This window comes from Varroa destructor, unplaced genomic scaffold (assembly GCF_002443255.2).
Source record: "Varroa destructor unplaced genomic scaffold, Vdes_3.0 BEIS01000001.1, whole genome shotgun sequence".
Taxonomy (NCBI): domain Eukaryota; kingdom Metazoa; phylum Arthropoda; class Arachnida; order Mesostigmata; family Varroidae; genus Varroa; species Varroa destructor.
This window is the reverse complement of record NW_019211454.1, coordinates 58,044,942-58,063,594: the sequence shown is the minus strand read 5'-3', so window position 1 is coordinate 58,063,594 and position 18,653 is coordinate 58,044,942. Positions and strand designations below refer to the sequence as shown.

The following is an 18,653-nucleotide window of genomic DNA, read 5'->3' as shown; positions in this document are numbered from 1 at the left end:
CGTCCTCTTTCCATTTGTGCTTGTCACCGCGACCGTCTCAATCACCCATAAACGTGACATCTTTAACAACGATGGCTTTTAGGGCGCGTTGAATGCGAACTCGTGACCAGACAAGCGGATGTCGGGTCTCGTCAAGTTCACAAGTCGTCTTTTGACTAAAGGCGCACGAAACCCGACTGCTGGAGTCCATTACTAATACTGGCCAGGCCAGGAGGGCCTGCAACGACCTCCAAATTGGGCCGGCATTGTACCGTGTGCCGTTGATAGTTGCTGCGCGCGTTGAATACGACAACAAGGACGCAATCAAATAACGGTAGAAATGTGGCAAAATGCGCTGTAGCACTCAACGGTGCTACTCGGATTATGATTAGTTCTGAAGGTTATTGGAAAAAAGAAACAGTCGTACCTACCTATTTAGGTAGGTACGACCGTTATGTGCTGGATAATAAGGCTATTGAGGGTAGTGTAGCGTCCAGCTTGCGTGGTGCCATAAGGTCGGTCGAAAAAAAGGTCGTTGGTTTCAATTTCGCCAAACCGAAGAAAACAAGGTTTATTAATATATAGTAAAATAATTATAGGCGTTATCTGCATAATAATCTGTAAAAATGTTTTTTTATAGACTGTTTACCTATATTCATGCAATTATTATTTCGTTTCATGTGCCACTCCTATATTAGACCTTTCAGTGCAATATGCAACATGGGGAACAAAAGTAGAAACAAGGTCCAGTAACAGATAATGTTATCTCTGCTGAATAAACAGAATCCACTAATCAAATAAAAGTCGATTGTGAAGTATTGTCAAGTATGTAATCGTCGTCCTTAATTTACCTTGCCTGTTTTTTTTTTTTGATAGGTTGTCAGCTTCTCGGCGCAGTTAGCTAAAAGCGATCAAATAGGCACCGTAATGTTATTTTTACTAACGTATGCACGGCCTAAGAACATGGAAACAGGTTGAAGCCATTATAAATGCTCGACAGTTTTGGATTTTAGCCCTTTATTTTCCCGAACGCCGGCTAAATTTGACCCTGAAAAAAGATTTTTCTTCCCACTAACCTAAATCGGCCCCAGAAGATTCTCCAGCTGTACATAGCAAACGTTTGTAGTGGTTATCAAGCACTGAGTAAGACCTAGTTATACAAAAAATATTGGCCTAAAAATAATTATTATTTGGATTAAATAGAAGCTAATCCTTGTTCTCAATGACAACGAAAAGCTCCCATGTGTGGTTATAGCCAATCAATTACTCAGCACAGGTCGTAAAGGTTTATATTCTGCTTGTATGCAAACACGTCCGGTTGTAATTCCGTTATCAAAATTAGTTTTGAATAACAGGCGCTTGTTGCTGATAACCGACCGGTCTGTGCCGTTATCGTTTGCCGCCAATACATTGTTGATGTTTGGGCACGAATTGCATCGTAAAAAGAAGATGGTGAAAGAAAATTAAAAAATGCGCTCATAATAACAACAACAACAACAATGACCTTGGTGGTAATAAAAAAGTTTTAAATTATGCCTTGTGTTTTCCATACGAATCTGATCTCCGTAATTATATACTATTTTTCGTTTCACCATTTGTCCACAGAGAAATGAAGGATAATATCAGAATTTATCGATATTTTGGCACTCTTACAAAAATCGATATGTCTACGCGCGTACGCTTAGATGCATCATGGAAAATCGCGGAACTGAATATGGAAGAAAGGTTTCTTTGGAAATCGCGGCACCACATTTAATAAAGTGACTGTCGAATGGCCAGTATCTGCTTTGACGAGTCGTTCAAATGCGGTTCATTATGGTAATGATCGACATATATTTTACTGGATCTGTGGATCTATTTTCTGCTGGCACCTACCGCCATAGAGTTTTGCAGTTTGCAACCCTCGATTTGCGCTCGGATGCCAAGAGGCATTACGAAATCATGGTGATGATGACGGTGATTATTGCTAAACGATGATCGTATGTAAACAAAAAAGGCAAAAATCAGGATCATCATTCGTAGGGAATTGGATTTTTAGTAACACATTTTTACAGAGGCAATGGCTACTGTTTGAAATGCGAAGTGAGTTTTTAACGAGTCAGAAAGTGAAGTCGTTAACAGCGCTTGGTTATTTTCATATTAGGCCTAAAGTAGCATCAGTTTAAAGATACTTGTAGGTTGCCGAAGCTAATGTTGTGTGTTCCGCTGCTATAAGTAACAGCTCACTTGAGATGGTAGTACATCAGACGGTAATATTCAACAAATGTACTTAGTCCCTCGTGGCCGATTCACCGAAGGCAGAAAATGTGTCGTAAACGCAGATAAAAAAAACTTTCAGGACAAAAGGTAATGCTGATATAAGCTGTCTACGTGTTTTGCAATGCGTTGCGCAGGGATGAAAGTTTACGACGCTCATTTTGTCAGTTTTGAGTCAGGTGCCGTCTATTATCGTTCAAACAATCTGTTCACATTTATGTACGGCTATAAGGATTTGTCAGAACAGGGAGTTCGATACGTGTATACTGAAATGACCCAATCAGACTAGTGATATTCATTAACGTTTCGTATAGTAGGGTTGTTACTGAAGCGTGTGTGCCCCTAGCTAGTTTCGAATAATTCACTTTTTAGGTCCCAAACTGTAGCCCCGAAGTCTGGATTGTGAAATCGTCAACAACAATACTTCAGTCATATTATAGCATTACCCCAGAAGCAACCTTTTTCTCTCATGTTTCTAAGCTTAGTGAGAATCGAATAGTTAAAGGTCTTAAGGGAAGACGTCTAAAATAGCAGATAATGCTACCAACACGCCGACAACGGCAACGAAGTCTATGGAGAAGTTGTTGCCGGTGTGGAAAAAACTAGAACAACAGTCGAAAAAATTTCGTCATAAAGATATCGTCGATGAGTACTAGTATTTTTGTTTTCGCGTATCGAAATACTACGCGAAATTTTCTGAGGAAGGTTGAAATAATCATGCCCAGATGACTTGTACGCCTTTTCTAGACTAATCACGAGATGCAGGCAAGACGAACATCAATATCGACCATCGTTTCAAGTTGTTCCCTGTGTTATTTAAAGTAAATAACATATCTCCCAGACTAGTCTGAGTAAATGTAGATAACGCTCAGTAGATCAAGATCTCCGCAATGGTCGATTTCAGTCTGTCATATAACCAAAAAACCAACATCTTCATACGCATATCTGAGGCAGTATTGATACTGCTATCTTATTTATTTTGAATGAGTGTTCATTCATAATAGTTTGTATACTTACCTTTGCGTTTATTATCGACATTTACCATGGGTTAGCAATACCCGTATGTCTGCGTAGAAGTTGATAGAGTGTTTAGTCTATTTCCAAACAGCCGTCCCACATAAACAAGGGTACTATTCGAATAACTCAAAATAGCCAACATTTACATATATCAAAATGGTTTAAATAAACCCTGCAATTCTAGATAAATATAGACGACTCCGTGTTAACGCTATCTAGTACGGCACGGTTAAAGAATAATTTGCGTCAATTCGGTACGTGTTTTATTACTGCTATTAGAATACTGGCGTGCGTTCACCCTCTGACCCAGCTGTCGGCTCCCTGTTAGGGACAGACAAAACGATTGGCCAAAACCACGTGGGGTCGATTTACTACATCCGACGGTATCGGTGGAAACTTCCACATCACGAAGCCCCTTTCCCTTGAATATGTGTTACTGTCTGATTGTCTTTCTTTGGCTCTGGGTGCATAGAGTCAAATATTTTGTGGTCTGCGTCTAGATCTACTAGTGAGTCACATTATTCAATAGGCAAACAGGTGATAGCGGGCCGAGTGTATAGGCTCCATGGGCATTCACAATTCTTCACTTAGATATTCATTTGAAACGCTTTACCATATAATATAGCCCCTTAACAAGGTTGTCTATGGGATATCTATAATATAGATAAATAGCATATAACGGGAGGCAACTCTTTTGTCCATGGAAAACCTAGACTGTGACCTTGAGCAAATATGATTTATTCTATGACAGCGTATATTGTTGCAACCGAGATAGTATAGCACCGATTTCTTTAACAAACCGACGTCTCTGTGTTCCTTAAACTTTTAAAAATACTAGAAATGGAAAAAATACCTAGCACTTCGGTGAATAGTCGACTTTTAGCGACATTGTATAGTATTCCTTTTGATTGGTTGGAAATATGTCCGGGTGTACTCCTAACGTGTTTGAGAAGATAAGTAGAGCGCGTGCGATGCAGTGGTACTGGTTGATCAAGCTATGGTAATAGAAACAGATTTTACGTCGAAGTCTTGCTTGGAGCATCATACCTTGCCATCTAGTACTCTATTTCTACTTCACCGACAACTGCCTCTGGGAATATTGATATAACGCAACAAATAATTATAGGAAGAATATCGATACATTTTTTGCACTTCGTGGTCATTTAATTTAAGGCTGCTTCTTTGGATCTATGGAAAAGTTGATCCAAAAAGGTGTCCGTTTTGCTACTAATTTCGCCTGATTATCTCTTTACGCAAAAATTTGCTTCTAAACTGGTAATAGTAAGCTCAATGAGCTTTCTGCATCTAAGAGTGTTATTTTTCTATTCAAACGTATCTTCTAACACCATAAAACATGACAGCATAAAGGGGCACGAAACCATTGACCATCAATAGTACATGGCTAGCTAATGACAATTAATAAGAATACAACTTTTCTTGCGATTTTAGATCAATTACGTTGACAGACCTTCAGTCTCCTCGGTACCTCTTTTGCAGCTTACATTAGTAAACTTGTGCAGGGTTACCATAATATGCTACCGTCTTGGTAAATGCGTAAGCCTGTTCTAGTATGTTGACCGCTACAAGGCCAAAGTAGAGCTCAGCTGATCTTTGTGAAGTGCTTGCATCACAAGAGCGGCCGTTGATTATCTTGAGGAAACTAAATGACACCGACTACTCTTACGAATTTCATTAGGAAATTTATTGAAATCTGCATGTAGGGACAGTTGCAATTTACCGCAAGATACTATTGTATATGTCATGATATATAATCGTAGATCAAGAACTTTTATCATTGTAAACAAGCCTTTCGTTTTACCAATAATGTTGAATGGCAGTAAGTTTAGTCAGGAGGAAGGAAACATTCATCCCAATTCAACCCGAGATGCTAGAGACAACTACCACGTCAACCAAGATTGGTTTAATAAATTTGCTTCTCAATAAAATAAAAGAAGAAATCTACCCGCAAAATACAGGTTTTATCGAGATATAGCTTTTCGAGTACAGTTTATTTATCGTTACGCGTCATGGAAATACTTCCAAACAAACTTAATAATATCTAATAAAAAACACATTATCATTTTATAAACATTATTTAACATACCGAGCGGTTATAGTTTTTAAAGGCTACGGGTATCCGCAGCATTTTCGTTGGGAATCGCGGCCCAACGAAGAAGATCGTTGACACATGGAAAAGCGGGAACTCCTGTAAACGCATTAAATTAGGCTGTATAAGCTCTTTCCCCTAAATTTGTTGGTTTCCGTAAGGAGTTAACTATAAAATATGCTCTTCGCGTGAGTTTGCCCTGCCGAGACGAGTTCTTTGCAGTGACAATATCTACAGGCAATCTTGGAAGAAGAGTTGGTATCACCCTTGGATACGCCTTCCCATAACGTAGCATCACGTTCACACAATAACATAAATCCTGTCTTGTTTCAAACGTAGCCGAAGGTGTTCGACAAATCGATAAGAAGCTGCTAAGGGTTATACTACCTCCGTATCAATAATAGTCTCGTGGCATTGATGTAAAAATACGGTAGCGTAGAGCGCAATGTACTAAATTAAATTGTACAGCCCATTGTTATCAGGAACAAGACAAAAAAAAAGAAATTAAGTCAAAAGTTAGTGGACATTATGGTATTTTCGTGTTGGGAGACAACGTTGCGAATTGTTAAAGCGGTGTCATACCAGTCACTCGACTGATATTGACCGTTGGGTGTAGGCGATCGTATTCCCAGGCAAAAGGAACATGCGTTGATGAGCGTGCAAAAAACCATCATCAACGTAATGGGCGCATAGAAACGTGGGTACGTTTTTTTCTATTACATCTGAGAAGCCCCAAGGATTGACTGACAGCTTGAGGCAAGCAGACCTATTCAGATCCATCCTTATATTCGTTGTTTATTTCGTTAGTTTCCTACCTATAAGAAAAACCAGACCTGCGTACAGTTGTGTTGGCTTGATATTTTTGTGTTTTCAAATCGAAGCATCGTGTGGGCTTAGAAGTCCGAAATGAGGGTATTATCAACGACATAGGGCCAGCTCGTAGAGGAGAAAACTACGTTTGATCGAAGCTAGCTCTATTTGCTGCGGAGCGGATGTTAAAATATTTCACGGTCAATTGGTAATGAGGTGTTTCTATATATACATGTATCTATATTTATGTATATTTATTTATTTTATGTATGTATGTATATGTATTTATATATTGAGACAATGCTGATTCTACTTTTTACATGTGAAATAATAGCACAAATTTTAGTTAACCTCACTCACTTCTAGCTTTGCTCCTGATATAATAACGAGTCTGCTTTGTGTAGGATGAACCGGCCGAGTTGAATAAGTTTCAGCGGTGGTTGGAAGCAAATAAGCGGTGTTCGAAAACTTCTTTATATTTATTTGCGCTTTAGAAGTTAACAGTTTATCCAGGGTCAATTATCCCCCCGATCGTGTTATGACCACTACACAGTATACGGAGCCACGAAACCTTAGTTTAATCGCTAAAACAAAAAAATATGTTAGTCCCAAACGAAAGACCATTTGGAAATTCTTCTGAAAAAACGTTGCTTTGATAAGTAAAATTAAATCTTTCAAGAACATAAACAAGACATTACACCTTGTTCCCATCATAACAGAAGTTCTGTATTTCACAGTCAAGTAGACTAGTGTGAGTTAATGCTATCCGATGTAGTTCCTCTAATGAAGTAATGTAACTCTAAGGTAAACAACCGCACTCTACTTCCTTAGGTATCCAATAAGAGTAGCGTGACATTCTGTATGATTTAGATAATGTACGTCCGCTATGATATTTTAGAAGGACAAACTCTTTTCTTGCGTTCACATACTTCTCGAGTTCAAAGACAAATTGATACGGGCGCTGTTATTAGAGTGAGATTTCCTCATTGTTTGTTCTCCGGCTCGTATGCGTCTTGGAGTCGTATTGCGTTTCTGGAGAGATATAACCTCTCCATACATTACACAGCATGGCAGTGTCTCATCGCTAGGACTGTATAGGGGTATTTTGCGTCAAACCTTGGCATTTGTTTGTGGACTGCATGTATTTTCGCTGTTTCCTTGAAAGAAACAACAAGTTTAATTATGTATGATAAAACATTATATATACCTACGAAAAATAAGTTAATATTTTCAAAAAGGACCTGATCTAGGTAAGTTTTGAAATATGATGACACATACTTCTTAAAGTTGGCAAACCTACACATATAAAGCTACCTAATAAAATAGAACTGATAAAGTATTTTCTATTGCGACCAAAAATCGAATAACGTTTATTCTGCGCGAACTGGCTCAGGTTGTCTCTGGTACGACTACATTTGAGAAACCAAACTGGAAGCGTTTCGCGCGACGCTCTCTTTAAATTTTTTTTTAGATTTAACTAAATAGCTAGCTGTTCGATGTCAGTATAGTAGCATCAAGGTCCTTGGTGGCCGATTTTATACTTGTCAAACTACTTCTTATTTCGAGAACAGGATTTTTCTTCTTTCTTATCTTTGATATGGTCTTTATTGGCTGTCGTCAATCAGAGGCGAAATCTCATAGAAACGATAAGCGCTCGAAGCGTTCCACGAATTTGCAGGGCTATTGCGAAAGGCCTCTACCAGTTCATCATGACTTGGAACTTGCTGCAGTATTTATGGGGTCATCGGGTGTGGGGAATAACGAGGAGATCAGGTTCCGGATACTGTCTACCAACGCAAATAAGCAAAACAATGTTAATTACACCTTCAAAGAGAAAGACCAGGATTCGCCTGACCACTTACCTATCATCGATTTCATCAGAGGCACTAGCAGAAGCATAAGTTAGTGATTCGCCCACCAGTTCAGCCAAACGGGGGATAGGGTCCCTGATGCACCAGCAAAGGTCAAGCGTCCTAAGAAAAATGGTGGCAATTGCTACAGTTAAAATCGCATTGTAACTATCCAAGGCGTATTGTTATTATGATGACAAAACTGGTCTGCTAACACCGAATCACCAACGTAAAACTTATCATAATGTTATATTCACGAAAGCTTACTTTATAATTATTTATTAACTGCAATATTTAATATTTTTAGAATTTGATATTGAACGGAACATTTATAGAAAATATCGGTGAAGCTTTGTGACTAACGGCTTCGAATCAATATAAAAAAAAACTTTGTAGTAGATCATTTTGTATACCTTAACGTAGAAATACCGTACCTAACTTTGGGACGCTATCGATATATATATATATATATATATAATTCTAACCCAAATACATTTATATATTTTGCAGAGTTTACAATAGAGGACTCTCGGAAGAGGTACCAAGATACCAAAATTAAAATAATCGTTGTCCTTTTGATCAACTGCGACAAGTTTGAATACTTCCAATCAGCTTCGCATACTTGCAGAACCATTTCCGCACTCTGGACATCCTGTTCAGCTACGGCGGAAAAATATGATACAGTGATGGTGTAGGTTGGCGTCAAGGCATTTACGCTGTTCTGTACCTTGTTAAATCTCTCATTATAATAGGAACCTTAATTCCTATTTGGCAGGCATATCAAATGGAACCTGCCTGAACAAATATGGAACTCAATAATAGTACTTTCGTGAGCGAGCTTCTCAACTCTCGTGAGGTGCCTTTCATGAATCATCATTTCGAAAGACTCGCCTTCTGTAATCGTTTTTTTTTTTATGTATAAACGCGAATAAAACTACTCGTTTAACAATAGCATAATCAACGTTATCAATTCGTGTATAAGTTACATAGCTTTGGTAAGTGATGTAATATGGTAACTCGTAACCATAGTTTACTAGCATAAAATTATAATATATACCAAATGGTATAGTGAGTAACGTAAATACAGTAGAGAGCACTGTTATTACGAAGTGGGTGATATATTATAATTATATTCACTCACAAATATAAGCTCACCGATATCCAGAGAAATTAACAGAACGACTTTTATTAAACAAAGCACTAACCGTTTACGTCAAATGGAATTTTTACTTTTCAGCAACTGCATAAATTAACTTTCGGCAATTTCAGGGAAAATCAATGGATTTCTGTTTTTCTTTTTTCACAAATAGCATAATCATAATAAATAAAATAGTTATAAATAAAATAGAATAGCTACTGACGCATTACCGTAGTAATACATGGAAGTGATGCAGTGCATTCGAATAGCGTAAATGTTGTTTTTTTTTCCTAGATAATCTCTTTTTTTTTTCAGGATATTGTAACATGTCGGGACGAGCCGTTTACCTATTGCAGGACGCTTTATTGTTGCGTCATTGTTCTCCTGTATCTGATTGAAATCCTCACAACTAAACCGCTTCAACAAATGGACGAATGTCACCTTCCACTTTATTTTACTTATTGACTCAATGCTTATGGTGTTTTACTAACTTCAGTGTGTAACGTGGAATTAGGTTTTTTTCAGGGTCTTACATTTACGTTCTTATTTAGCGTGTTGGGTCAGCACAGCCTTGTCTGCGGAAGTACATTTCTGAAATAAACCCATTTATTACAACATTTGTTAAAATCCCTAGAATTTTATAAATGTGATTACCAGCCAAATTTTAGGTCTTCCACTTTGCCTACCTAAACGAACCACCGAAATACAGCCACTGATATTATCATTAGGTCATTATCTTCTTTTGCGGAATACTGTAAATAAAAGATACGAGAGCTTACCTTTATGGGATAGCCCTTCTTCATGGTACTGCCATCTTTGTGCGCACTGTGACATAGTCTGTAAAAATAGGCGACTTCTAAAAAACTCTGCCGGAATCCGCGAGCAGTTTTTCGTGTGATTTGTAAATTTTCACTTACTAAAGTATTCATTAAATGTCTAAATATAACAAATATCTGCCATTGATTTATTGATGAATATTAATGGCTATTCCAATAATATCCAACAAATTCATTTGCCGACTCACAATGTTGTAACTCGTAAATTAGCGCCTTCTCATTAATTGTTTTGAATACTCCAGGGCCGTCAGTTGAAGCCTTGACAAAGTGTTGAACTTGGCTAATAAATGATGCAATCAGACAGCGCCCAACAAACAGATCGCACGTCAATTTGCCTGACGCCATTCCGCATCTCCAGGTTGTACTGTTCTTATCCTCACTTATCGCCTATGTCCTACGCTATCTTCCCGGCCACATTTTCCGTATCCATGTCTCTAGGCTCCTGATGCTGTACCATAGAATTCCTTATTTGATTTTTTCCCTGCTACCCCACTGGCACCGTGACATAACGGACGACGGCCAAACAGGCGTGAACGCTTTTGAAGATAGCCGCAATTAGAGATACAGTGGCACGTCTTTCTGTGACTATGGGAAACCCCTTCATGCGTTAACACTGTTTAGTACTAGTAGTAATAGCAATTATAAAGCGAGATAACAACAGGATTTATTAGATGTACTCTATATATTCTTAGAGATGTACTCTCTAACCTAACTCGATACCAATAGATATTTGTTTATTACGAAGTGCTTGATGCTGCAACAAGAACAGTATTAATACGATTGAACCAATACCCTTCAGCTTTGTTAGACGATTGTGCATGGGTCGTTTTTATTGCTAAGCAAAGAGCGATAAAGATATACATATAATATTGTTCAGACTATACTAGCTTGAACAAGATATTTTAGTAGTTAATAGAAAGACCCTGTCAGGCCTTCAATGTTAGTGAAGCTTTTCAGTCGACGTGCTGGTTTCAGTGGCCCAAAGAATTTACCTACGAGAAAGCATGGATTCTGTGAACAAGGACGTACATTTCATAATATAATAATGAGGTCATCCTCTGCGATTTTTCTTATCGCTCCTGACCATGTTCAATTACAGTATGAATCAAAGATATATAAGCGCGTCGCGTGACGAACCCACAAAAGGCAATTAATAGTTACATTTTACTTTTATGTAATCATTTTCATTACGTGATCCTTAGTATCGAGTTTATTATGTTGGATATGCAGGCCTTACCAGCTCTCTTGCCACTATATTCTCCGCTAAAAGGGCAGATAGATATTTTCTGTCTTTTTTAAGCAAGCCATGAGTTCGCAGTCGTTGTTATTATTATTATTATTATAAAATCACCATTTAAGTTAGCCAGAGTCTACTTTTCTGCAAGTCGTCTTATTCCAACAAGGTAGTGAGGTACTTCGAGCCCTTACCTATATTGTTTATGTGGTAAACCACGATAGTCAGATCGAGTAATATAAGCTGTTTCAAGTTGAAGCCAGTGATGAGTGCGGTGTCTTCTCTTCCTATGAACATTACTAGTACACCCGTCGTCTATCGGACGGGCAGGTCGAACCGATAGCGCTCTCGTGCGCTTTCGTGCTGTCTAAATTTAGAAAACACGGGTCTTTTAGATGTTATTGTATATTAGGATCAGCGCCAGCTGAGGTCAGTCACCCATATCAGCAGAGAGAGGGGGGAGAGAGAGAGAGAGAGAGAGAGAGAGAGGTGGGGGAAAAATTGATTCCACCAATACTTAGCTAAGATAATCTATACGATGAAATTTTGAGAGGCCACAATAAAATATAAGAGCACCCTGGCTGCTAACATAACGCATAGTTTGTCATTGGTAAAGTGTCAATATGTGAGCCATTGGGAAGCGGCGTTTCTACAGAGCGACAGCTCCCTTCGAATCAGTTGAACAAGTTCCAAGTTTTCAATTTTCATCTTCCCTCGAACGCGAGGGAGTGTTACTCTTCCTCAAACGATTCTGTAGCATGCTTGTCTAGAGATACACTCTCCTCTGCCAGTGAACACTCGCCGCGCCCACTTGACTGGTTTTGTTTGGCAGTATTTTTGCATGATGGGCTTTATGAATGGGTACGTTGCTTATGGAAGGTTTCCACTGGGGCGACGCTGTCAAAGCAGCCGTGGCAATTAATGAGTATCTCCGGGTCGCATTAATCAAGAGAATGAACTGAGACCTTTAATGAAGTAGTTAGATAAATTGTATACGTAATGAGTTATAAATGATCGAGACCGACGTCTCTGATGAATGCTAGAATCTTACCGTGATGGCCAGTTTGTTATCCATTATTGTTACCAAATCGTGTATTTCAATAATACATCAAATCGATATTTGTTCATGTAGCTATTAATGTTTTAAGTGAATAGTAGCTATTGCTCCTATCCACCGCACCTGAACAGGCTCGTTAATACAACTCTCCATTATTATCTCTAAAACTCCACTAAAGGTGTCCGACAGACTGAACGATGTCTATCTCGTAATGGAAAAAAGTGTGTAAAGCCATCGCAAAAATTCAAACGAGAAATACTCCACACGTAGTTTGTGAATCCACGTAGAACGAGATAGATGTATATATAGTAGTGTCAAGATACGGAGTTTAAAATTTAGGCGGGCAAAGTCTTAAAATATCACGTTATTAGCAGCATATGGTCTGCATAAAGCATCAGCTCGCAACCTCCATAAAGAATACGCCACCTATGGGGCAATATTTAGCGGTATTGTCTAATGTGAATTTTTAGCGGAAGCTGGAACAGAAATTAGACAACTCGTAAAGTTTTGTCTTGAACTTGGGTCACATAAAGAGCGAAGCTGGTCGCAAAATATGCTAGAGATAAATGCATACTGTAAAGGAATTAGCTTGGACGCTGTAACGTGTTCGTGTGGTTATTTTAATATCTGTGCAATATAGACGTCCTCCGCATTTTGAAGCTGGCGTTCTCTAAATTAGAACGGAAAACTTAACGCATTTGATACGGCTGCGTTCGGTAGATAAACTCTATATCGAGCAGTCTGAATTTACGTTGGTGGTATTTTCCAACTTGCACATGTTTGCCTATCCCAGGTTTTGTTATGAAAACATTGTCTAGATATTTTACTATAGATTCGTCTATGCAGATTTATGCATGATCTTAGCGGTCGAGAATGTCTATCACTATCGATGCATACGTTTAAAACCTCTTTCTGCCTAATTAATGGCCTAGTATCCGTGATGCGATAGAAATCACAAGATGCTTGCTGGTCCAAGCCTACAATTATTCCATCGAGTCCTTATAGATTTAACTGTGCGATTCGGAATGCTAATTATACATAGTAACAACAAACTACGCAAACCGTATTAGTGATATTGATATATTGTCCGAAAATCATCAGCAAAGAATGATAGTTAAAAATTAAACGGCTATCTAGGTTTTTTAAGAATTTTATATATATATATATATATATATATATGTATAGTATCGTATATATCTCATCAAAAGTTGATCCCTACAGCTTTACTGTCAACGTTATGCCTGCATGCCAAACTTACAATTCAAACGATTGGTGATTTCTTTGAATCTTGCCGCTTAATACTGCAGTATCTCAATACGTTAATTTTTCGAATATAATGGTAGAAACAGAATTTCCCTTTGCTAGAATTAATGAATGGAGCTGATTTTATTTGGGAACAGTTACGCCGACACCCTCTAGAAAAGCACGTTCATAGAAGTGTTTATACGTAAAACCGAAAGGACAAGATTCGTTTAACGCCTGTATATATAGAATAGTACAGATTCCTATAAGCATATAGATAAATGTGTATGGAACCCTGTAATAGGTACGGTAGTCATGTCTATGATTGTGTATTCTCGTAGACCGCAAAGATGCTTTAAGTAAAAAAAATCTAAATTTCTAACTAATTTATACTATATAATAATTGATTGATAATAAATAAATGAGCCATTGCATTTACTAGTCGAGAAGGGATCAGATGAGCATGTTTATTTAACAAGCTAAAAACGCATGTTAGACACGTCTAAGTGCATATCGCTAACATAACGTTTACCGACAGTAAAAACTATATATACTTACATAAATAAGGAATCTTCCCGTCCGACATAATTGCGCAACTTCTTGCCACTTTCGGTTTTTTAATACTCGGCTGGGGCTTAAACAAACGAACTGATAAAGAAGACTGGCACCGGGATGGCTATTACATGGTCGTCCGGAGGTTGATAGAACATCCCCGTGGTAAACGTATTCACTGGCTAATCGTAGGAACATGTTGTAGTCTAAGCTCGAATTTAGGCGTCAAAAACAGACCGACTGCGTTTCATGATGGCTAGGAAGCAGCCAAAGGCCGGCCAAAAAAAACCCGGAGCATAAAAGGTAACTTGCAAACCTTCTGTATAAAATACTGCTGAACTTGATTTCTTAATGAATACGCTTCTAGAAAGGCTACAACAACAACAGAAGTGGTTATGCGAAGAAGAAATACCATATGGAATACAAGGACAGCTTCATCTCGATCCCCTTGCAAAACAGATAATTAAATGAGCATTACTCGTTCGATTACGTGTCACTATTAAACACTTCGTAACGAGATGTCCCATATTCCCTATGCTCCTCCATACAAGTTCCGGAGTTTGCTTTGTTGTCCTCGTGGTTTCTGTTACGAACGAAAAAAAACTATGAACTGGTCCTTAATATCTTCAGATGTGCTGTATAGAGCGCATTTATAAATTCAGTTTATATTTAAATTGCACTCCAAAGCAGAGCATAATATGTACGGCATAGTACATGACGTGTCATTGAACAACACAGTTCGTACTGTTTAAGGGAACGCGATCCGCAATAGAGAGGCGGTGACTACGTTCGAAGAGGCCTGAACAACAAGGGGACCATTGCAGAGCGTGCACATTTTCATGGAAAATTATCCGGCCAGGTAGAGATTGATCGATGATGTGATTTTTGTATGGTTATTGTCTACTATTACAGTGACGATTATTTGGACCTTTGAACGATTGTGTATTTATCCATGACAATCCCCTATAAATGCAGTAGCGGTACCTTCGAATTGAGCAGTTACTTCTAATGAAATAAACCGAATTTAAAAAAATGCGAAGCTTTACGGTTGAGCAATGTACGTAGCCGATCTCTCAATGATATTATGTTGATTCAAACAGTAAGTCAACTGTATATTTTGTCTTTAAAAGGTATATAATCGTTCACTCGAGGGATGTATCGCTTGGAAAATCGCTTAATAACGGTTCTGTACTTGGACGCTGAATATGAATGCAAATCTGGAATCTCTGATGTTGATCGGGCTGATCGATTTCACCAAAAAGCGACTAAAAAATATTAAGGGCCTGTACGAATCTGGCTTTTTCATCAATAGAAACCTGCCCTTCTGATTACGCCAAATCATCCGATCCGATACGAAATGTTATACCGCAATTTGTTGCATGTCTTAGAACTCGCAATCGATGGTTCTTTTTCATGCATTTATGTTACTACGACTAAACCCAAACGCTGATCGAACCCAGTTTAATCCATCAGCATTGTGTCTGATCTTGTATGATGCCGAGTAACTTGTGTTCGTTCAATTACTAATCGGATTCGCGCACAGATCGTTAATCGCCTTTCCGACGAGCAAAATAATTTATTAGGTAGTCAATGTGTTAAGTGTTGCGCAGTGACGCAACGCTTGACACATTGATTTCCATGCAGCATCCAGTGTCACGGTAACCAGAAGCTATTCGATTACTCAGTCATACTTTTTTCTCTGCTTTTCTGGTCTGTCTCATCTTTCTCAGCTTTTTCGTTGACATGAATGATACAATCTATAGAGCATCAGCACGACTGCGGCGACGCGTACGGTGCGGCCCATACTTCAACACGTACAAATTGTGACGTACGCGCTCGACAAAACAACTATCGTTGACCTGTACGATGGATTATTACATATCTATCTACTAGATATCGCTACTTATTGGACTGTGTGTCAATTTTCCTATTAGGGCATTCTGTGTTTAGGACCGCCATCCTGACGTGGCGCATCAGTTAAAGGGCGAGACTAGCGCTGTCACTTGGCTGGTCACAAGCTAGCAACTTCTTACTCCATTGAATATTTACAGAATCTTTCTTTCGCTCGCTACCAAATTGTCTTCCCGTTCCTCTGCAGTAACGACATCGACCGGACTTCTATGCGATAGCACAGATCCTCTTCTTTTCTACTCGAACTGATTGATTAATGTTGTCTGGACTACGGCGACTGTCGCTGTGACAGCTGCCAAGGCTGAGGCGATCCTGATCAAAACATTTGCTTATTTCTCCACTCAGCTCGGCTAGAAAACAGCTTCTGGGTGATGACGACGCTCCGATGGTCAGGTCAGGAGCATGCTAGACGATTGCTGATGAACCACCCACACAACGGCAGGCGCGCTCGGCCACGAACTCTATCTTCCCGTTTGTATCGGCGTGCGTAACTGTGTCCGACGTGTCGGTACCGTCTAGTGGAACAGCGAGCAGCATGAGTTAAGAAGGAAGGCATCAGCCGGCGAAATGGTCATTCAGCCACAATGTCAGCGGCCTGGTGACTCTCCCTGCCATGTCAACTACTCACGCTAATCTCTTTTACTGCTGCTCTATAGCTGGGCGATTAGCAGATCGTATGCCGTGTTCAAGGGGACAGAACGCCCCGAGCCAGCACGATTAGAGAGTCGACAATGGTTCATATCGCGATCAACTGCTTGAGAGGTTGCGTGTGAGCTGGAGAGGGGCCGTAGCCGCAGCTAATGCGCGCTCTCGACCAGCGATCATACAAGCAACGAGACACGCGCAGACCCACACACACACCCGAAGGTGCACGTACACAGGACCGGCTAGTTGTGCCATATTAGCTGGATTCGGGCCGGCTGAAGGCTGTGCCGTCAGCCTTCTGCAATAACACGGTCGACTACTTGTCGTAATACTTTATCGGTGCATCTGTGCGTGTGACTGAACTGTGCAACTACGACTGATCCGAACGGAAAACACGAAATCGTCACACCATAAAGCTTGTTCTTCAAAGATGCTAGATGTGTGCGTGGTGTGGATGTGTTTGTGCGTATCTTTGCTCGTGTTACTACATGCATGTCAGCGTTGCATGTAACATCGAAAAGTAGATGCATGCCGCAGTAATAGTGGAGGTAAATAAAAAGTGGATTATAAAAGGGAGTACGGTCCTGAAAGAAATCTACTTTTGATGATGAAAACCAGCATTTCGTAGTGGCTGCGTGCCAGCCTCAGTAGATCGTGAAACCTTTTAAAAACTACTCGCCTTTAGCTGTACTCGTTGTGCTCGATTCATTGCCTGTTATGGCGTTCGCAGCGCCCGTGGTTCGTCATGACTTCCCGTTGTTTCTACTCGACGCTCGGCCACAACGCAGAAGTTACCGGTACAGAAAAATGTCGGCTTCCGAAAGTTGCGTATTTTCCTCTTTGCTAAACTTCGGCTCACTGAAATTTTGCCGTGAGACCTCATCATCAATATACATGAGTCGTTGGGATCTGACCGATTTGTCAAGTCCACCGAAAAGGTAACGTCCACAGTTCATCCGGTGATATCATCATGTCGGTATTCAAATTTACGTAAACATCGTGACTGGCCGTTCGGACATAATGAAATTAAAGCAAGCGTGACTGTAGCATTTATTGGTCAACAAAAAAATCTATGATACCTAATAGCAGCGCGGACCTAGAAGAGATTTCTAGGCATCCTGGCCGTTTTCTGATTTGTCGATGTTTAAGCACGCCTGCAAAATTCGTGTCTACAGGCCCGAGAAGCTCAGGAGTTTTTAAAGTAAAGACAACAAAAAGCTACCAGATCATAGTTGCAGTTTTGATCTAGCAGTAGCCCGAAGTGTCCGTGTAATGGTGTTTGTTGGTAACAATCAACATAAAACGGCAATAACAGCGGATATCTGGCGGAAAATTGGTCCAGTTCACGAGCTAATCTAGTGAAAGCCCGGTTCACGGATGGCAGCGGGCCATCGAATGCAGCCTTCCTAATGATGAGTCGAAGTTGATCGAAACTGCTGTAGAGACTGTTACCAGAATCTCTCGAATCAACGTCACGGAATTTTCCACGAACGTCGCGGTGCTCAGTAGAGTAACGATAAGCTATTTGCGACACGTCTAACAAAACAAAAACAGCTAGCTATAAATTATTTTCTGGTAGTCCGTCAGCGGTCGAATACGAATCTCGTACAGTATGGTAGCCTGAACGTACGCACATCCGCATTGAGATATGAAAGGGAATGATAGGAAAAATTGAGATCAAATGGAAAACAAATGGTCCCATAAACTCAGACTGTATCATTCCATTTATATTGTTGGAAGCAAGAGTAAGATTGTGTTGTAATAAAACCATGGGTCATATACGTATATTTGTAACCTATTCATAATAACGCAAAATTTGTTGTCATTTACTAAGCGCAAAAAAAGAAGAGTGCGGCCGGCGACACGTGGTAAGCCAGATTGTAGTCATGAACAATATTGCATTCAGATGACCCTGATGACCAGTAAAATGCGCAATCTTTGTTTTCGTTTGACATCCGTTGACGAGCAGGAACTCGAAGTCAGTGGTGTAATTAGAAGTCAGATTAATTTCAGATGATC

At 39.6% G+C, this 18,653-nt stretch overlaps 1 protein-coding gene and 1 long non-coding RNA gene across 4 annotated transcripts; one reads left to right on the top strand and one right to left on the bottom strand.

Annotated features, from left to right (window-relative positions):
• The first annotated feature begins 170 nt into the window (after positions 1 to 170).
• On the top strand, positions 171 to 8,976 carry LOC111254572 (uncharacterized). The gene is made up of 2 exons (XR_002675092.2): positions 171 to 2,061; positions 8,530 to 8,976. It is a non-coding gene; the product is annotated as an uncharacterized LOC111254572 (long non-coding RNA).
• LOC111254570 (uncharacterized) lies at positions 5,226 to 18,443 on the bottom strand. Of its 3 annotated transcripts, none has more exons than XR_015319792.1 (5): positions 14,085 to 18,443; positions 9,937 to 11,594; positions 9,691 to 9,748; positions 6,530 to 8,142; positions 5,226 to 5,458 (listed from the first exon to the last, which is right to left on the bottom strand). XR_015319792.1 is itself a non-coding variant. In XM_086978378.1 (5 exons), the coding sequence occupies exons 1-4, from the start codon at positions 14,274 to 14,276 to the stop codon at positions 9,701 to 9,703; spliced, it is 471 nt and encodes a 156-aa protein (XP_086834504.1). In that variant the 5' UTR covers positions 14,277 to 18,443; the 3' UTR covers positions 6,536 to 8,142; positions 9,691 to 9,700. The 3 variants fall into 3 exon arrangements, 1 of the variants encoding a protein (XP_086834504.1); XM_086978378.1 differs by lacking the exon at positions 5,226 to 5,458 and having other exon boundaries at positions 6,536 to 8,142; positions 9,937 to 9,994; positions 11,422 to 11,594; XR_015319793.1 differs by lacking the exon at positions 14,085 to 18,443 and having other exon boundaries at positions 9,937 to 12,619.
• Between the last annotated feature and the right edge of the window lie 210 nt (positions 18,444 to 18,653).